General features: G+C 43.9%; 2 protein-coding genes across 16 annotated transcripts in view; one reads left to right on the plus strand and one right to left on the minus strand.

The window, feature by feature from the left end:
- Positions 1-18,490, minus strand: part of EML5 (EMAP like 5) — a 183,087-nt gene extending 164,597 nt beyond the window's left edge. For 12 of the 15 annotated variants that reach the window (XR_005363659.1, XR_005363660.1, XR_005363661.1 and 9 more), the window contains exon 1: positions 18,262-18,458. Coding sequence is in view for 10 of the 15 variants with exons in the window: in XM_038545506.1 (XP_038401434.1) it covers positions 18,262-18,458 (197 nt within the window). In the remaining 5 variants the exon portion in view is untranslated. Of the gene's footprint in view, positions 1-17,680; positions 18,040-18,261 lie in introns of those variants that run through there. The other 3 variants (XM_038545507.1, XM_038545503.1, XM_038545508.1) reach the window with 2 other exon arrangements.
- Positions 18,491-18,576: 86 nt separating this feature from the next.
- LOC119876527 (basic proline-rich protein-like) lies at positions 18,577-21,292 on the plus strand. The gene is made up of 4 exons (XM_038545978.1): positions 18,577-18,688; positions 19,229-19,951; positions 20,155-20,854; positions 20,911-21,292. Exons 1-4 carry the CDS (start codon positions 18,577-18,579, stop codon positions 21,290-21,292), a joined length of 1,917 nt encoding a protein of 638 aa, XP_038401906.1.
- The last annotated feature ends 552 nt before the right edge of the window (positions 21,293-21,844 follow it).

The raw sequence follows: 21,844 nt of genomic DNA on the forward strand, positions 1-21,844 counted from the left end.
TCCTTTGATCTTCCTTGTGTTTCATGATGGTCACTTCTGAAGAGTACTCATCAGTTATCTTATAAACTGTCACTCAATTTGGATTTGTAACATGTTTTCCCATGACTGGAGTAAGGGTATATATTTTTAGCAAGTCTACTGCAAAAACTGTATTTGTTCTTCTCGCTGAATCCTATCAAGGAGTTCATCAATTAAGGATGTCAATATGTATTAATACTGATGATGTGTACTTCAATTCCTTGGATAAGTTGGTGTTTGCAGGGTTTCTTCACTGCAAAGTTACTACTTTGTAGTTTCTCTTTGTAGTCAATATGCATTTTAGGAGAGATGCTTTGAGCCTAAACAAAACCTGTTTCTCCTTAAACTTTCACTCACTAATTTTAGCATCCATTGCTAGCCCTTGCCTGAAATAGTTAATACTGTAATATTCAACTTTTGTGATCCTCTTATTTCCTTTTCTTTTACATTAATTGGAATTCTACCATCAGAGAGAAATATCTTTTTTTTTTTAATTTTTATTAATTATTTATGATAGTCACAGAGAGAGAGAGAGAGGCAGAGACACAGGCAGAGGGAGAAGCAGGCTCCATGCACCGGGAGCCTGACGTGGGATTCGATCCCGGGTCTCCAGGATCGCGCCCTGGGCCAAAGGCAGGTGCTAAACCACTGCGCCACCCAGGGATCCCTCATATGGTATTTCTATTTTTAATTTTTTGAGGAACTTTCCTACTGTTTCCACAGTGGCTATACTAACTTACATTCCTTTTTCTCCATATCCTCACCAACACGTGTTATTTCTTGTCTTATTTATTTTAGCCATAGGAAGAACTATATTTGATATCTTATTTGTTTAATCCATTATTTTTAAAATTTTATTTATTAATGAGAGACACAGAGAGAGAGAGAAAGAGAGAGAGAGAGAGAGAGACAGAGGCAGAGGGAAAAGCAGGCTGCATGCAGGGAGCCCGACATGGGACTCGATCCTGGGTCTCCAGGATCACATTCTGGGCTGAAGGCAGCGCTAAACTGCTGAGCCACCGGGGCTGCCCTTAATCCACTATTTATATCACCTGAATTCACAGATATTCAAGGGTCAATAACAAATTTTTTCTGTAAAGTGACAGATAGTAAATACTTTAGGCTTTGCATGCCATACAACCTGTATTACAACTACTCAACTCTGCTATTATAATGTTAAATCAACCATGGACAAATATGTAAACCATGCATTCTCAATGGGAGCAATATTACTTCAATGGAGTTTTGTAAAAATTGGTCCTTGTGTGAAGGTCTCACTATTTTTATGAATAAGCATAGATACAAATATGGTACATAGATTAATATACAGTATATCTGTGGTTACAGAATTTTGTCATGTGTTGGGGCAATTAAGGGAAAAAAATACTTAAAAGGGCTTCTTAGAGGGACTATTAAAAAAAGGTTGCAAAAAAAGGGGTACCTAGGTGGCTCAGTTGGTTAGGTGTCTGACTTTTGATTTCAGCTCAGATCATGATCTCAGGGTTGTAGGATCTCTCTCTCTAAAATAAATAAATCTTTTTTAAAAAGTTTGCAAAAATGTTTGTTTTCCAGTAACATCTGATTTACAAAAATAGGTGGCCCACAGTCTGTTGTTTTGATAATTCCTGTTTTATACTATGGGTTAAAATTCAATACTATAATTATTTATCTTATAGTTCAAATGTTCCATCTTTGACCTTCAGGAGATCCTTCAGGTTGGCTCCCTTATTTTTTCAACAAGCCACCATCTCTTCTGCATTTACCTACTTTGAGGCACCACAATATATTCAAGGCTCATCTAGTACTCTTCCTGCTGCAGTCCTGTAATTAACTGCTTTTCTAGGAAGCCCTAGTTTCTTTTATTGGAGAATGGCATTTAGAGAACAAGATCTGGGGAGTCAATGTGGTCATTGTTACTGGAGTGTTATTCCTTCTAGACTATAGACAGAACTAGGAAATCTATGTTTGTATACTAACCCATTATATACACAAATCTATACTCTGTGTCTATCTATCTAAAAATCATTAATTCATATTGATACCTCTGATTCTAATCTAAAACCACAAGGTTCACTGAGAACTTCTTCCTTTATGTATAACTTCTTCAAGAGTGAAAATTAGCCTTTCATGATCTAAAGCCTATTTACTTATTTAAGTGTAATATATACAAAGTTGTTTCAGAATTGCTAGCCCTGTGAGAAACAATTTTACTAACTAGATTATACCATTATCTATCAGGTTTTTTGTCTTTATCCTCACAGTATTCAGTCAAGATACTGTTTTTATGTTTTTTTGTTTGTTTGTTTTTGTTTTTGTTTTTGTTTTTTTAGGTTAAGTTGCTCCCTGCAAAGCTCAGTGATAGAAGAAAGAGCTTGCAAAACTGTAGGTAGAATTTTTCTCTTTTTACTTAAAGTTATCGTATAGTCTTGCTATTCTCTGTTTAAGTAATGGTAAGGCTAAGGCTTTGCACATAAATTTCATATTTGTGAAGTGATTTTGCATTGTTTGGGAAAGAGACTTTGGAAGATCACTTACAACACACCCACCACTGTCTTCAGTTACCTGGAAGTTTGAGAAGTTTTAATTTTATTGACATTCAATTTATAATTTCCTTTTCATAAGTCATCTATTTTATGCCCTGTTTCCTATATTTTTAATAGAAATTTTAGTGTTATCTTTGATATTTAAGATATATGACCCAATTTGAGTTAAAGTTTGTATATAGTGAGATATAGTTGGAGTTCATTTTCTTCTCCATATGGATATTCGGTTGTTTTTAAAAACATTTCTTGAAAAGGCTGTCTTCTGAGCATATTTTATATGCTAATAGGAATCATCTAGAAGAATTATCAAAAATATTGATATAGGTGAATGAGGAGAATCTCTGGAGCAGGCAAAAAAGGGCAAGATCTCATGCACACACGGAAGGATTAATATTAGATAGGAAGGATTAATATTAGATGGGAGCTGGATGTACTGCTGATATGTAGGTGAAATCTGAAAGTTCTGATGGCTCCAATATTCTTTTTCCTTTTTTTTTAAGTGACAGTGTAGATTTATTCTGGAATATCTATCATAATCACGACTCATTTCTACCAACACCCCCATATTGATTTCCAAGTAATCAAATTCATTAGCATTACTAAGCAACTAACTAAAATTTCCCTTCCTCACAAAGATTTATTACCTGGGGTATAGTATTAAGGAATAAAGACTCTGTAAATGACAAACTACTCAAAATTTATTTCTACTCATAGCTGTAGGCACTTTCATCTCGGACCAAATAACATAGGAACTGACAGAAACGTGAACTATCTTCTTTATTACTAGAAGTCTATATTGAGATAAAGTCACCCCACAAGTCTGTTTGCCAGGGCCAGGCTTAGGGCTGAGCTGGGCACACCGGGTAAGCAAATAAAAAACACATGGCTCCACTGTGTTAACGTTCTTTAACCCAGGCTGTGCAACTGCCAACAAATAGTGTGAACTTGTAGCAAGTTCTCCAACTTTAATTTCTTCTGGTTAATGTTTCCCTACTCGTTAATTACAGTGAGAACTAGAACCCAAGCTGTCTGACTCCCAATTTTGGTGTTCTTTCTCTGCTAGGATATCCTTGTCATGGATCTGAAAGGGATACTGGAAATAAATAGTTGCACTGGTGGAATCTGAATGCAAGAGCTGTAGGCCTTGGAACTTATTTTACATTACACCCTAGGCTTCTGGAATCTGAGTCCAGGCTGGTTCCAATTTTCTTAATGAGAAAGAAAGCATGGGTGTTTTTCTAGTTGTTCTTGGAGTCAATATTACAGTTAAGTTGTATTCTATATTTGCCTAGTATATTGCGGAACATATAGTAGAACTCAACAACACAGATGAAAGAGTTCAGAAACAGACCCCCATGAAATAATCAACTGATATTTGACAAAGGAGCAAAAGCAATAAAATGGAACAAAAATAGTCTCCTATTCAACAAATAGTGCTAGAACTGGACAACCACATGCAAAAAGTGATTCTAAACACAGACCTTACAACCCTTCACAAAAAGTTAACTCAAAATGTATAATGGACCTAAAGATAAAACAAAAAACTATAAAATTCCTAAAAGACAACATAGGGAAATACCTAGGTATGGTAGTGTCTTTTTAGATACAACACCAAACACACGATACATGCAAGAAATAATTGATAAACTGGACTTCATTAAAATAAAGTTTCTGCTCTATGAAAGACAACATCAAGAACATTTGAAGACAAGCCAAAGACTGGGAGAAAACATTTGCAAAAGACACATCTAATAAAAAACTGTTATCCAAAACATACAAAGACCTCTTAAAACTCAACAATAAGAAAGCAACTCATTTACAAATTAGGCCAAAGATCTTAACAGACCCCCTCATCAAAGACATACAGATAGCAAATAAGCATATGAAAAGATGCTTCACATGATATGAAGCAGGGAAATGCAAATCACAACAAGATATCACTACATGCCTATTAGAATGGCCAAAATCCAGAACACTGACAATGCCAAATGCTGACAAGGATGAGCAAAAGACACTTTCATACATTGCTGGTGGGAATGCAAAATGGTATAGCCACTTTGGAAGACAGTTTGGTGGATTCTTATAAAACTAAACACACTGTTACCATACAATCCAGCAATTGTGTTCTTTGGTATTTACTCAAAGGAGTTAAAAACTTCTGTCTACCAAAAACCTGCACAAAGAGGTTTATAAGGGCTTTAATTCATTATTGCCAAAACTTGGAAGCAACCAAGATGTCCTTCAGTAGGTGAATGTATAAGTGAACTTGGTACATTCAGACAATGAAATATTATTTAGCACTAAAAGGGAATGAGCTATCAAGCCAAGAAAACACATGGAGGAAACTTAAATGCAAATTAAGTGAAAGAAGTCCATCTGAAAAGATTACATATTGTATTATTCCAACTACAGGACATTCTGGAAAAGGCAAAAACTATGGAGATGGTAAGACTATCAGCTTGGGGGGGGCGGGAAGGAAGTCAGGAAGTGAAGTAAACAGACAGAGCACAGAGGACTTTTAGGTCAGTGAAAATACTCTATATAACGATAGACATATGTCACTGTACATTTGTCCAAACCCACAGAATATATAACACCAAGAGTGAACCCTAAGGTGAACTATGGATTTTGAGTGATTATGTGTTAATGCAGGTTCATCCTTGGTAAAAAGTGTACTCATCACTTATGAGTGATGTTGATAACGGGGAGGCTATGCATGTGTGGGGCTGAGGGTATATGGGAAATCTATACCTGCCTCTCAATTTTGGTGTAAACTTAAAACTTAAAAAAAAAAAGACTTTTAATACATGTATTAAAAAAGACTTTCGATACATGTATCAAAAAGGCTTAAAAAGAGGGACCCCTGTTTGGCTCAGTCAATACAGCATGTGACTCTTGATCTCAGGGTCATGAATTCAGGTCCCACATTGAGCACAGAGCTTTAAAAAACAAGAAAAAGAAAGAAAAGAAAAGACAAGACAAGACAAGACAAGACAAGAAAAGAAAAGAGAGGGAGAGAAAAAAGAAAAGAAAGAAAAGACAAGACAAGAAAAGAAAAGAAAAGAAAGAAAAGAAAAGAAAAGAAAATGCTTAAAAGGAAATGTCTAAAACACAATAGCAGGGTGCCTGGGTGGCTCAGTCTGTTAAGTGTCTGCCTTTGGCTCAGGTCATGATCCCAGGCTCCTGGGACCAAGTCTTGCATCAGGCTCCCTGCTCAGTGGAGAGTCTGCTTCTCCCTCTACCTCTCCCCTGCTTTTGATCTCCCTCTTTCATGCTCTCTCTCTCTCTCTCTCAAATAAATAAATAAATAAATAAATAAATAAATAAATAAATAAATAAATATCTTTTAAAAATGTTTTTTAAAAACCACAATAGTAGTATCTCCACAGATTGTAAGATCATGGGTAAATATTTTTCTAAAGCTTTCAATTTTCTATAATTGTAGTCTATAGTATATATCACTAATTTAAAAAATATAACAACTACTTTTGGTGGGGGGGCTATAAAGCCTCTCATACTCATTATGGCAACCTCAGACCCCTATGTAGTCTCTTCATGGTTACAAAAGATGCCCTTTGCAAGTGCATATCATCTGAATCTAACATTAAGGTGACAGGTAACATTCTTACCATGCTAGTAGTGCCACCTTCTGTAGTGTTTTATGTGTTAAATACATTGTCCACAGGTTAACTATTAATTAGAAAAGTCACACTGCAACCAAGTAATGATGACTAGTCTGTAGATTCTGTCGTTAGTTATCACCTATGTTGCCAAGCCTTAGAATGGCCCTTCACTTTCCATTTCTGGTTGGGAATTTATACCCAGCTCCCCAGTCAACCATCTGCAAAGATACGGACTCTGAGGTGGCTAGACTTGGTTACATCATCACCTTGTTGCTAATTTAAATAATACCACGAGGGCAGCCCCCGTGGCGCAGCGGTTTAGCGCCGCCTGCAGCCCAGGGCGTGATCCTGGAGACCCTGGATCGAGTCCCACGTCAGGCAGAAGATGCCTGCTTCTCCCTCTGCCTGTGTCTCTGCCTCTCTCTCTCTCTGTCTCTATGAATAAATAAATAAAATCTTTAAAAAAAATAAATAAAATAAATAATAAATAAATAAATAAAACCACGAGCAACGTCAAGTAAAAACTACAAAACTCGTTAGAGTGACTGTCTGTGGCAACTGCAATTATGCTCCAAAGACTTAATTGGATATGCAATGAGAGCTTCCACAATAGAGGCAGTGGTGTCTAGTACTGTATATCTCCTGACCAAGAAAAAGAGTCCTCCCACAGTGATGAAAAGAGCTTCCAATGGATTTGGGGCAAAGAATGGATGTCCTCTACATCAGGAGGTGAAGTAGGTACATGATTCATAGGAAGAGCAGCAGGATTTCCTTGACAAGGTGACTGCACATTTAGCTCATCTAATTGATTTGGGAAATCTATGTACACTTCTCTTGCCATCAATTTATTTCTGGATCTTTAATTTCAATTGGGTGTTCCCTGTTATGCCACATCCCATGCTTCTAGCACCATGACAATGACCTTTCATTTTCTTAGGCTCCATCAAGAGGTTGATATCATTCATACTGTGGTAATGATACAATCCAGAATTCTCAGTTCTCATCCAAACTCTCTGCCTTATCCCTTATTCCCCAGCCTCTGGATTAAAGTAAAATCAGGTATTCTCCTCCTAACTATGAAGAAAAAGGTAATTTTTAGAGTGAAATCTGAGTTAACAACTCCTACAATCACAATCTTGTTTGCCAATCCAGCGTTATGAGCTGCCCATCCCAGAAGAAAAAAACTTAAGAATTTTGTGGTGTTATGAAATGAGCCTGCCTATGGACTCCAAAAAAAGCTAGATCCAGGGTGCAATGTCCATCTTTGGTCATGCCTATCCCCTCATTCCAGTAATTGACCAACATTTAGGAGTTAGTGTTTTTCCCCTATGCTTACTACTTCAGATAGATATGCATGCCAGTGTCTTAAAATGGGTCTTATGTGACCTTTTAACAACCCAATCCACCCTTAAATTACATTGGCCAACGAGGGTAATACTTTAGATAGGAAATGCAAGAGCTATTAAGGCCTTTGTACCAGTTCTTGGTGTTTTTGGCCAACATGGTGATGCCATGTACCACTTATAATTAGATTAGATACACAACTGATGAATTACTGAAAACTACATCTGAAACTAATAATGTATTATACGTCAGCTAATTGAATCTAAATTAAAAATAGTATTAAAAATACATATTAAAAAATAAATACTACTGTATCCAAAGCAGCTTGTTTATGCTGGTTAGGTGTAATCCCATGCCAGTGCTATGCTGCCTCAGAATACTGATCCATACTGAGACACAATGGAGAACTTGCTGGCCTTTAGGACTGAAGTCAGTCTGGCTGTTAGTGGTTGCTTTATCCTTGGGTATTGGCAACATGTGGTAACAGCCCTACAAAACACAGCATCTCAGCTACCTTCTCTGACTGGACATGAACTTAGTGTGCTGTCTGAACTGTCCATGCAAACACATCCACTTTAGAATTTCATAGGGTGGGGATGACCTGTTCTTTTAATATATTTATGTTCCTTATCAAATATTAACATATTTGGTCTATATCTGAGTGCAGACTCTGGCTCTAAATGGAATTTATTAATGTACGATCTTGGGCTTTCCATGGTCCAAATTATTTAGGCAATCCCACCGCCACTATTTCTTGAGTGTGTTGAAATCATCACCTGGGGCACTGGGTTATCCCTTACTTGATACCATCCAGGATGCACATAATTTTGCCCATTAAGTGAAATATTTAGGTCCCGAGTGAGCATTTTTCTGGACTGATGATGCATGATACCTTTCGTTTCAGTGGTTCAAATCCTTGATGATACTGAGCAGATCCACCCACAGAAAACCATACTGAGGATTGCTTTGTTGTTACCTCCAAACATGGAGATTTATGCTATCTAGCATGGGAGGACCTTAGGTAAAAGGTCGAAAGTTTTTTTTTTTTTTAAGATTATTTATTTATTTATTTATTTATTCATGAGAAACACAGAGAGGAGAGAGAGAGAGGCAGAGACACAAGCAGAGGGAGAAACAGGCTCCATGCAGGGAGCCCGACATGGGACTCAATCCCAGGACTCCAGGATCACACCTTGGGCCGAAGGCCGCACTAAACTGCTGAGCCTCCCGGGCTGCCCAGGTCAAAAGTTTTTAAAGGGATCTCAATAACTTAGCAAATTATCCATATCGTTGTATAATGCATAATAGTAAATTAATAAATTTGACCAGGCTCTGAGTTTTTTTTCAGGTTGACGTCCTAGCCCACCAGCTAAATGTGGATTACTGCTATGTTTACAGCAGTGGTTTTTAACCTCAGCTGCATTAGAATCATCTAGGAAGCTTAAAATTTTAAATCACAAGCAAACAACAAAGAAACTATACTTGAGACCTACCCTAAACAAAATAAATCAGAATTTCCAGAGATGAAGATTCAGCCACTGGTGGTTTTGTTAATGTTTGCTTTGTTTTTAACTGTCCAAGTGATTCTAATATGTAGCCGGGGTTGAGAAGTTTTCAAACTTTAGACTGTATCACTGTCACCTGAAGGTGATTAAAATGGATTGCTGGGTCTTACCTATACCTACAGTTTCTGATTAGGTCTGGGGCAAAGCCTGAAAATTTGTAGTTCTAACAAGTTTCCAGGTGATGCTGTGCTGCTGATTCAAGGAACACACTTTGAAAACCACTAATCTAGAGCATGCTTTTCAAATTTTAATATGTTTACTAATGATCTGAGAATGTTAAAATAGTCTAATTTAGTAGGTCTGGGGTGAAGTTTGAGATCTGCATTTTTTTTAAGATTTATTTATTTGAGAGAGAGAGCATGCACAAATGGGAGGCGGGGTGGGTAGAAGCAGAGAAAGAGAGAAGGAGTGACGCAGACTCCCTGCTGAGCACAGAGCCTGACACAGGGCTCCATTCCATGACCCTGAGATCATGATCTGAGCAGAAAATCAAGAGGCAGAGATTTAAAGGACTGAGCCACCCAAGCATCTAGAGACCTGCATTTCTAATGAGCTCCCAGGTGATGCTGAAGCTGGTCTGAGGCCCACACCTTTGAGTAGCAACGAGTTGGAGCTGCCAGTCATGTGTCAGTTATCGCACAAACTAGAAGCTGCTGGAAAAATCCTAAAGAAGGCCAGTTTTGTATACTAATAATGAAGTGACTCATTTTGACTTCTTCCTGCTTATCCCTGTTCCAGTGACCATCAGTGATCACCTGGACATACACAGTCCCCTGGAAAGTCTTCTGGTTACAATGCAATTATTATAAAATAGCTAACATCTCCACTAAGGTGAAGAATTCCTCACCCTACTTGCTATAGCTGATCACTTCCTTCTCCTAATATACTCTTTTCACTGACTTCCATAACCGCACATTTTCTTGGTTTTCCTCCTGCCTCTCTGGTCACATTTTTTATCAGTTCTTTTTCAAATTATACATTTAAATGTCAGAGTGCCACAGAAATTCATTTTTTAGATCCTTTCTCCATCTACTCCCTCAGTGATCTCATTTAGGTTCATGGCTTTATTAAATATTATCTATATAATAATGACACTTCAATTTATAGCAGCTTAGACTTCTCCCCTGAATGATAGACACATATGTTCAACTGCTAATTTACAACTCTATTTGACTAGTAGTATCTCATATGGAACACTTCTAAAACAAAGCTCATGATCTTTCTTTGCTCCCAAAAGAGAAAATTTACCCTTCCCACAGTCGTTCCCAATTCAGTAATTAGCAATTCCATTCTTTCTGTTGTTTCAGCCCAAACCACAATCATCATTGATCTTTCTTTTCTGTCGCAAGTTATATCTGATCCATCAGCAAATCATGTTGCCTCTATATCTGACCCTTCCTCACTATTAGCACTGTTACATTCTGGTCCAAGCCACACATATCTCTTGGCTAGAATAATGCTACAGTCTTCTAAGTAGCCTCTCTTCTTCCACCCTGCCCCTCTCCCTCAGTCTGTTCTCAACATCGAAGCCAGAGTGACCTTGTTAAACCCTTAAGTCAAATTATGTCTCTAACTTGGTTAAAGTGTTCCAATAACTTCCAATAATCAAATAGGAAGGATAAAATAAAATCCTCCCAGCCCAAAAAGTCCTATGCAATCTGTCCTACCACCATCACTTCAGCAGACCTCATTTCTTACTAATATCACCCAAATGCATTGCACTCCAGCCACACTAACTTTCTTACTTTGCCTCACACACATGAGGCATCCCACCTCAGGGCTTTTGCATATGATAGTTCCTTTGCCTGAAATGTCCTTCCTTTATAATAAACACACAGCAGCACATTCCCTTATCTCCAAATCTCTACTTTAGTGTTACCTTTATACTTTACAGTGAGGCCTTCCTGGCTACCTCTCTCTAAACTCTTCCCAAGAGTCTCTAGTCTCTGCCTCACTTTCTTTTTGTTGTTGTTGTTTTTTAAGCCCTTCTACACAATATATATAGTTGGGCCTTGAACTCAGATCAACTTATATGCAGATTTTTAAAAATCAGTATACTATGGTACCATAAATGTATTTACTCTTTCTTAGGATTTTTTCCTTAGAATTTTCTTAATAACCTTTTTCTCTTAGTTTACCTTATTGTAAGAATACAGTATAAAATACGACATACAAAATGTGTGTTAACTATTTACAGTATTGGTAAGGTTTCTGGTCAATAGCAGGCTGTTAGTACTTACCTTTTGAGGGAGTCAAGTTATATGCAGATTTTCAACTGTATAGGAGAATCAGCACCCCAACCCCTGCATTGTTCAAAGGTCCACTGCATATATATATAAATATAAATACCGTATACTATACATACTCTATATGTGTGTATATATATATACACCAGATAATATATTTGTTTATTCTACAACTCCCCCAAGTAGATATAAATTCCATGAGGGTAGAGAATTTCATGTTTGATTCACTGCTGTATCTATCTCCAATGCTAAGAATAGCCCCTAGTAAATAATAGATACTCAATAAATATTTGCTGAAAGAATACATAAACCAAGAAATACCTATTTCTATGCTAAGATGTGTCCCAAATGCCACTGAAGAAAGTGTCTTAAGAAGGTGAGAGTGACCAACTGTGGCAGATGATGATAAATCAAAAAAGATGAAAACAGAGTTGGCCAATGGATATGGTAATGTGGAGATCATTGGTGACCTTGACAAGAGTCGCTATGGTGAAACAGAAAGGCTGAAGAAACAGAAACAGAAAGGACTGAAAGGGAGAAAAAGAGGCACCTGGGTGGCTCAGTTGATTGAGCATCTGACTCTTGGTTTCAGATCAGGTCATGATCTCAGAATCATGGGACTGAGCCCTGCTCAGCACAGTCTGCTTGGGATTCTTCCTCTCCCTCCTGTTTCTGTGCTCTCTCTCTAAAATGGATAAATAAATCCTTAAAAAAAAAAAAGAACTGAAGAGGATGAGTAAAAATAACTCCTCCAAATATTCTCTCTTAACATGAAACCACATATGATTCTATACCTTCCCAAGATGCTATTACTCTCACTCATTTCTTTTGAAAACATTTTCTCCTGTTTTCCTTAAAGACCCAATTTAGATATTATATTCACTAAGAAACATCATTTGAACTGTTATGTCCCTATGTACATATAAGATTATAGGTATATCAGTGCTACCTCTAGTACACACAGTATCCTAAGTAATTCTTTACTTGACTGTGTCCTTAAACTCAGAATATAAGGCAGGACCCTTACACAAAGTTAATACTCAATAAATATAGGTATCTCCTATTTTTTGAAAGTTCATGTCACACCACCTTACTTTTACAAAAGACATACATTAGTACCTGTTTTCACTAACTGAAAAGAATCTGAAAAGGAATTTAGCTTTTACAAAAAAGTCGAAAAGCAAAAATAGCATTTTACTGAAAGCTGTTACAAAGCATGCACTCCAAACGGAGCAAGTGGCCCCGCCAAAGCTCCTTGCTTGGAACTACATTCAGCATCCCAGCATCAAGCTGTCATAGCTTTGAACTGTGTCTGTGAGCATTTGTGCTTTATATCTCAATTTAGTTTGCACATCTATTAGCAAGATGTGTCCTAAGGTATCAGAAAAGCTAAGAGAGTTATCTTTGGGTCTAGGTATGCACAAAAATTTTTCCATAGAAATTAATTGTAACTGTTTTATTTATTAATTAAATGCTTTACACCATTTTGGTGTACAAAAAGTTTCATGGGAACATGCTACTTTCAGATAGCAGAAGAAACATATATTTCTTTGAGGTGCAAAAAGGCCTTGAACAGTAAGTTCTTAATCGTTCTAAGAATTTATTATTTCATGTTTCCCTTCATTTATAACCAAAGTATACTTTGTTAGTTCCCTGCATATTCAATGAGACATTATAGTTATTATAATGCAAATCTAAAAATTTGACTTTTCCCTTAATAAAGATACATTTAATTTATATTTATGACAACTTGAACTATTATTCCAGATAATTCCTACCTTTCCCTGAAAACATCTCTTAATTTTATCCCTTATACAATGCAGTATTTGTAAAACAACCATAAATATTTTGATATTCAGACACATAAGATGAAATCTTACAGAATATAATCATTATATGGTCTGTGGAAGTTAAGCTAACCAAATTCTAGTAACCTAAATATAGGCACATTTTACTAAATGTATATATATTCTAATATTTTTGCAATTACACAGTGCTTAAGAAAATTACGGCATTAGGTTTGAAGGGAGGGTTTATATTCATTTCTCTGACTGCTAATGTTAAGAATTCCAAGCATGCGTGTTTTGGGATACAGGGTGGCAGTGTGCTTCCCAAAATGAATCATCTGGGGCACTTAAAAAAAATCTCTAGAATCCAATCCTAAAGGATTCTTAGTGTACCTGAGGAGATGTCTAGAAAATTGGCAAAAAGCTCTTTAAATGATCTTGATGATCAGCCAGGTATGGAAGCATTGCCCATACATCTGAAGACATTAGACAACAAGTAGATTTGCAGTAATTCCTTCCAAACCTTAAAAAGTTATACCTTTAACCCATATGAACACAAAAAAATACTGATCCATCATAAAATCATCAGACATCCTGAACTGTTTTTCCAACCACAATTTGACTTGTATCATTCAATTCCTGTACCATAGAGATATTAAAAACCACTTTTACTAGATTATAGTGAGGCTTGATCAGTTTTTTGTTTTCTTTTTCTCACCGAATCCATCAGTCTACTGCTCAGCCACTGCTGGGGAGGAAAGCCAGGAGGCCAGGCTTCTCCTCACTCACCAGGTTTTTACTGGTCAACTGATCAGTTTTGTACTTAAAGACACCACCTACCACAACTGAAGAAAACAGTCATCATACTTTTGTCTAAAGAGGAAAAAAAAAAGTAGTATCTTGAAGTTATGAATAATTATCATTCTAACCTGCAACCATATAATATGGTATGTTCCCCAAAGTATTTCAGACACATTATGTAATTTAGGCTCATTACTACATTGTAAGATCCACCAAGTTGAAAAAAAGGTAGGGGGACATTTGGGTAGTTCAGTTGGTTAAGCTTCCAACTCTAGATTTCAGCTTAGGTCTTGATCTCAGAGTCCCAGGATGGAGCTCCTGTGGGGCCCTCTGGTGAGTGGGGAGTCTGCTTGTCCCTCTCCTCTGCCCTTCCCACTGGCCCCTGCCACACATAGGCGCTCTTTCTCAAATAATTAAAATCTTTAAAAAAATTTTTTCAGGCAGCCCTGGTGGCTTAGCGGTTTAGCGATGACTTCAGCCCAGGGTGTGATCCTGGAGACCTGGGATCGAGTCCCACGTCGGGCTCTCTGCATGGAGACTGCTTCTCCCTCTGCTTGTGTCTCTGCCTCTCTCTCTGTGTTTCTCATGAATAAATAAATAAAATCTTAAAAAAAATAAATAATTTCAATTCTGTACCTAGAAAATAAGCAATGGGCAGAGGCAGTTCAAAGTGGAAGTTCACTTATGTAAGAAAACCAGAGGTAAGTACCACTAAGCTAACTCTAGCCCATCAATGGTCTTCACTGGTGACAAATGATTTGAAAATGGCAATATTCACCACTTCAAGAAAGAACCTGACAAAAAAGTGTTAGGAAGTAACCAGAAAAATAGATTTTAAAGGTGCTTGGGTGGCTTAGTTAAGTGTCCAACTCTTGATCTTAGCTCAGATCTTTTTTTTTTTTTTTAAGATTTTATTTATTTATTCATAAGAGACACACAGAGAAAGAGATGTAGGCAGAGGGAGAAGCAGGCTCCCTGCAGGGAACCTGATGTGGGACTTGATCCGGGGCCCTAGGATCACACCCTGAGCCAAAGGCAGATGCTCAACCACTGAGCCACCCAGGTGCCTCAGTTAAGGTCTTGATCTTAGCACAGGTCTTGATCTGAGGGTTGAGTTCAAGCCCCACCTAGTGTGGAGTCAAGAAAAGAAAAGAAAAGAAAAGAAAAGAAAAGAAAGGAAAGGAAAGGAAAGGAAAGGAAAGGACAGGAAAGGAAAGGACATGAAAGGAAAGGAAAGGAAAGCCAAGGACCGGAAAACCGTCCTACCGTGAAATGCATTCCCTTCCATTCCCTCCTTACATTACCTTACCTTCCTTCCCTTCAGCCCTCCATGCCTTCCCTTCCCTTCACTCCTCCTCTTCTCTCCTCCTCTCCCCCCCTCATCCCCACGCCCCCGAAAGCCCGCAACAGCAGACCAAACAAGAAAAGAAAATTTCAAGTTATTGCATCCTTTGGAAAGACAATTGGGAAAAGTTTTAAAATATACACCAAGCCATAGATGTACATCTTGTGCTAAAACTGGTAGTCTAGAATTTTATAATTTATTTTATAATTTATACCTGTAATAAACACTTAATAGCTAGAGAATTTTATCAGTGTAACTGGAGACACAGGAAAAAAATATTGATCCTAAAATTCCTGTATTATTATTTTTGACACTGAAACAAATTTCTACATAAATCTGTAGTACTGCAATAAATATAAATTAAAGGATAAATTACTAGAGAAGTATATATAGATATGTGGCAAAAAGAAGACAACTACAAGCAATGAAGATAAAATGATAAGACAAGTCAGGTGGCCCCTAGTAGTGTCATACTAGATGTAGTAAGATGATAGAAGAACTGGTAAGCAAATGACAGACTGGTCATGATTCAGTCTTTACAATCAATATAGTATTTATATTTTCAAAACCTAAGGACAACCATCTGCTCATTCTGGAATAATCTTAGCCCCAGACTAAGTCATTTGACCAATAAAATCAATGTAATTTTCAATCAAATATGGAAACAAAACATGATAAAACCAGTGTTGACTTTTTATTACTAAAGTTAACATTACATCAACATTGTTTTCCACCACATATCACATTTATGAGTATTACATTTTTTGCTGTGATATAATTGAAAAGTTCCCGGAGTAGTTTCTATACTTACATTTCAAACACTGAGTTGAAAAAAATTGAAAGGCTTGCAAATCTGATCTATTTCACAAACAAGAATGATCTGTATCATTACTGTTTGAATTAAAATTTCCAGGGCCCTTTCACTGATTTTTAAGTTATAATCGCAGTACAGTATTAAATATTTGCCACCAGTTTCATGATGCTACGTGATTCATATTTCACTACCCCATTCCAATTTTTTGGGAAACCTTTTTGTTATAAATTATTTTAAGGATGAATCACTTGCATAAAATCGTAAGCATGTATCCAATTATGGCAAAAATTAGTTTGTCATTTTGAGACATATATATGGGCTGTGCAACTATATACACCAAAAGAAGACAAAAGCATTACTTTCCTTACCATTTACTGAAACACAATTACAAAAATTCAAGCAGTGTGACATATAATATAGCTTTAACTGCTGCTGGAAGAACAAAACATAATTTACCCCATCAAATAAATCATATCTAGTTTCTGCTCTCAATTACTGAGGGGTAAAAACAAATACAAATGCACCACGAGAAGACTTCAAAATCCTTCAGTCTACCCCACCTACTGAACTCAATCCAGCAAACTGAGTATCTGGAAGAAGGCTTCAGTCAAGGCAGCTTCAACTAAGTAAAAACTACAGTTCTCTGTACCATAGGAGACCTAACACAAGGAAAAGAAAAACTGGAAACGATTAAGCAAAAAGACAAAGGACGGGGTAAGTTCTACTCTTGGGGTGAGTAACAACCAATGAACAAAAACACCACTTCATTTCCTATTCCATAATCTCAAATTGTGGTCTCCTTATCTTTAACTCCGTCTTGCTCTACCTTTAGGTCTCCTTTTCCTTCTTAGGGGGACCACAGCTGTACAGAGATGCCAACGAGAAGAACAACTTTGTTATTTACAGAATTCAAGCACCAGAGCATCTTGCCTACAAGATATCAAACCAAGATACTGGACTTGAAGTGCCCAATTTGAATCTGGTGGACCATAAATAAGGGAGTAAAACTGAGCAACCAAGTCAAATCATGGAATCTGTTAAAAAACAAAACAACACAACAACAAAACAGAAGCAGCACACACACATTCTCAAAATGTTTTTGAATCCAGTCTCCTTCTGCCAAGGACAACAATGTTGTGTTTGAAGTATAATCGGTGGCCTAGAATAATTGCTGCGGCTTTTAACTTTGTCAAAGAAAAAAAAGAAAAAAAAAAAAAAAAAAAAAAGTTCTGCTGGGGAATCCCTGGGTGGTCCAGCGGTTTAGCGCCTGCCTTTGGCCCAGGGTGTGATCCTGGAGACCCGGGATCGAGTCCCGCGTCGTGCTCCCTGCATGGAGCCTGCTTCTCCCTCTGCCTGTGTCTCTGCCTCTCTCTCTCTCTCTCTCTCTGTGTGTGTGTGTCTCTCATAAATAAATAAAAATCTTAAAAAAAAAAATAAAAAAGTTCTGCAGGGACACTGATTGGAAATCACTGTTCAAACACACCGCTCACTAAAACGTAAACAAGCACTGACACCAATTTTACGATAACGCCTGAAGAAGAATTAAAATGCAAAATAATAATAACTTAAGTAAGACCCATAAAACCCAACTTACTTAGGAGTAGAGAACACGAGAGAATCGGAAATCGGTGGAATCGTTTTCGGCCGCCTCCTCAGCGTGAGACCCTACCAGATTTTTGATTTCCAAGGAGTCGCCCGAGGGCGGCCGGGGTTTCCTCCCCTCGCGCCGCGCCGCGCCGCGCCACGGGAGGCGGTGAAACCTGAACTCGTTCCTCCGGCGGCGAAGCGAGCGCGCTCCCCGGGACCTATACTCGAGGGCCTCCAGCCTGCGGGGCTTTCCTCGGCCTCCTATTAGGTGGAAGGGCCGCCCGCTCCCGGCCGCCGTGAAGAGCTCAGCTCGCTGGGCGAGAATCTGCGGCGGGGTTTAGGGGCGGAAACTGCTACCGAGGGGACCTCCGCGCCGGGCGCCGCGGATGTGAAGAGCGAGCGAGGGGTGCGAAGCCCTGAGACCCCGCGGGTGGCGCCAGGGCGGCTCCGGGACCCGACGCGGGCGGGCGGGCGGGCGCCGTGTGGGCCGAGGCCCCCGCGGTCCCCGCCGCCCCCGCCGCCCCCGCAGGCCGCGCCCCCGCGAGCCGCCCCCGCCCCCGCCCCCGCCGCCGCCGCCGCCGCGCGTACCTGATGATGTCGTCGCTGTGGCCCCGGTAGAACTTCTGCCGGTGCTCCCGCGGGCTGTACACCACGCCGACGCCCGCCACGAAGTACACGATCTCCTTGGCCGCCGTGTAGTAGAGGTTGTTGCGGCACTGGTGGCCCCGGTAGCCGTACACCCACTCGAGCCGCAGGTGGCAGTTCGGGGCGCTCCGGGCCGCCATGTCGGGGCGCCCACCCCGCCGCTCCGGCTCGGGCGAAGCCAGCACCCCCCGCGGGCGGGCGGCCGGGCGGCCGGGACTCCCCGCCTGCCGCGTCCTCTAAGCCGCGCCGGGCAGGTGCATGTCGCTTCTTCTGGCCGCCGCCGCCGCCGCCGCCGCCTCAGCCCACGGGCGGGAGGAGAGCCCTCGCCTCGCGGAACATGCCGAGGGCCTCGGGCGCCGCCGGCCGTCAAGTGGGCGCCGCGCCCCCCGCGCCCCCCGCGCCCCCCGCGCCCCGCGCCCGCTCCCCGCCGCCCGCAGCGCCCCGCCTGGGAGCCGAGCCGAGCCGAGCCCAGCCGAGCGACGCCCCGCCCCCCGCCTCCACGCCGCAGCTCGCGGCCCCGGTCCCCGCGGCGTTCGCGCCCGGCCGCGGCCTCGTCCCTCGTCCCTCGTCCCTCGTCCCTCGTCCTCGTCCCTCAGCCCCGCCGGCCCGCGCCGCGCGCCCCCGAGCGCAGAGAAGCAGCCGGCGCGGCCCCGCGCGGCCCCGCCCCCAGCCGCGTCGCCGCCGCCGCCGCCGCCCGCGCCCGTTTGGCCCCGCCCCTCGCCGGCCGGGGACGCTGAGGGCGCCGGGGGGACGCCGAGGGCGCGGGGGCGCCGCAGGGGTCGCGCTCCCCCGAGACCCCGCCGGTCCTGTCGGCCCTGCCGGGCGTCCCCCGCTGCGCTCAAGCGCTGAGCTCTCCCGCAGCCGCCCAGCCCCGAGCGCACCCTTGGCGGACCCCCCCCCCCCGCCCCAGCGCACCCTTGGCGGACCCCCCCCCCGCCCCAGCGCACCCTTGGCGGAACCCCCCCGCCCCAGCGCAGCCTTGGCGGAACCCCCCGCGCCCCGGCGCACCCTTGGCGGACCCCCCCCGCCCCAGCGCACCCTTGGCGGAACCCCCCCGCCCCAGCGCACCCTTGGCGGAACCCCCCCCCGCCCCAGCGCACCCTTGGCGGACCCCCCCCGCCCCAGCGCACCCTTGGCGGACCCCCCCCGCGCCCCAGCGCACCCTTGGCGGACCCCCCCCCGCCCTTGTGCACCCTTGGCGGAACCCCCCCGCCCCAGCGCACCCTTGGCGGAACCCCCCCGCCCCAGCGCACCCTTGGCGGAACCCCCCCGCCCCAGCGCACCCTTGGCGGACCCCCCCCGCCCCAGCGCACCCTTGGCGGACCCCCCCCGCCCCAGCGCACCCTTGGCGGACCCCCCCCGCCCCAGCGCACCCTTGGCGGACCCCCCCGCGCCCCAGCGCACCCTTGGCGGACCCCCCCGCGCCCCAGCGCACCCTTGGCGGAACCCCCCCCGCCCCAGCGCACCCTTGGCGGAACCCCCCCCCGCCCCAGCGCACCCTTGGCAGACACCCTCCCACCCCAGCGCACCCTTGGCGGAATCCCCCCCTCCCGCCCTAGCGCACCCTTGGCTGAACCCCTCCGCCCCAGCGCACCCTTGGCGGGGACCTCCCCACACACCCAGCGCACCCTTGGCAGACCCCCCCCCCCGCGCCCCAGCGCACCCTTGGCGGGGACCCCTCCACACCCACCGCACCCTTGGCGGACCCCCCCCGCCCTAGCGCACCCTTGGCAGACACCCCCACTCTGGCCTCAGCGGACCCTTGGCTGACCCTTCGCGGAACCCCCCGACCCCAGCGCACCCTTGGCTGACACTTGGCGGAACCCCCCGCCCCAGCGCACCCTTGGCTGAACCCCACCCCCCGCCCCAGCGCACCCTTGGCGGGGACTCCCCTCCCCAGCGCACCCTTGGCGGAACCCCCCCCGCCCCAGCGCACCCTTGGCGGACCCCCCCCGCCCCAGCGCACCCTTGGCGGACCCCCCCGCGCCCCAGCGCACCCTTGGCGGACCCCCCCCGCCCTTGTGCACCCTTGGCGGAACCCCCCCCGCCCCAGCGCACCCTTGGCGGAACCCCCCCGCCCCAGCGCACCCTTGGCGGAACCCCCCCCGCCCCAGCGCACCCTTGGCGGACCCCCCCCGCCCCAGCGCACCCTTGGCGGACCCCCCCCGCCCCAGCGCACCCTTGGCGGACCCCCCCCGCCCCAGCGCACCCTTGGCGGACCCCCCCGCGCCCCAGCGCACCCTTGGCGGACCCCCCCGCGCCCCAGCGCACCCTTGGCGGAACCCCCCCCGCCCCAGCGCACCCTTGGCGGAACCCCCCCCCGCCCCAGCGCACCCTTGGCAGACACCCTCCCACCCCAGCGCACCCTTGGCGGAATCCCCCCCTCCCGCCCTAGCGCACCCTTGGCTGAACCCCTCCGCCCCAGCGCACCCTTGGCGGGGACCTCCCCACACACCCAGCGCACCCTTGGCAGACCCCCCCCCCCGCGCCCCAGCGCACCCTTGGCGGGGACCCCTCCACACCCACCGCACCCTTGGCGGACCCCCCCCCGCCCTAGCGCACCCTTGGCAGACACCCCCACTCTGGCCTCAGCGGACCCTTGGCTGACCCTTCGCGGAACCCCCCGACCCCAGCGCACCCTTGGCTGACACTTGGCGGAACCCCCCGCCCCAGCGCACCCTTGGCTGAACCCCACCCCCCGCCCCAGCGCACCCTTGGCGGGGACTCCCCTCCCCAGCGCACCCTTGGCGGACCACCCCCTCCTCACCGTCTCCCCGCTCGCCCACCTCCTGCTGCAGGAAGGAGTCGGGGAAGCACCTGGCTGTCTCCCGAGGCCTCCATCCAGACCGACCCGGGCTCCGGTGTTTGTGCCTCGGAGAGTCCAGACCAGGATGCTAATCTCATGTTTTCCCGGATACTTCGTGTATGTTTCTTGCTGCTTCATACTGCTCACTATACCAGACATTGGAGATAAAACCTGACCTTTTTTTTTTTTTTTTTTTAAGATTTTATTTATTTATTCGTAAGAGACAGGCAGAGATACAGGCAGAGGGAGAAGCAGGCTCCATGCAGAGAGCTGGATGCGGGTCTCTATCCTAGGACCCCGGGATCACGCGCTGAGCATGAAGGCAGATGCTCAACCACTGAGCCCCCCAGGTGCTCCCTTTGTGCAGGTGAGGTTAAAGCGGGGGCAGACTGTAGGATGTAGATCACAAGAGGGCAGCGGGGACTGATTTCATAATAAATAGCTATGGTACCTGAGTTTATTATTATTTTTTAAAATACTAATCGAATACCAATAAACTGTTGATATTTCTTGCATTGTAATAATGGTGAACTGAGATGGCTTGAGTATCGTGACCCTGGAGACTGTGCCTGAAAGAAACAAAATTACTGGGAGCAATGAATTCCTCACCATGACAGTTTTGCTCCTACTCCGTTTTCTAAGTGCCCTCCTTTCTCACAGGGTTATGCTAAGGTTTACCAATATCTGTAAAAATAATTAGAAATCCGTATTTTTTTTTTT

Source organism: Canis lupus, chromosome 8 (genome assembly GCF_011100685.1).
Source record: "Canis lupus familiaris isolate Mischka breed German Shepherd chromosome 8, alternate assembly UU_Cfam_GSD_1.0, whole genome shotgun sequence".
NCBI lineage: Eukaryota > Metazoa > Chordata > Mammalia > Carnivora > Canidae > Canis > Canis lupus.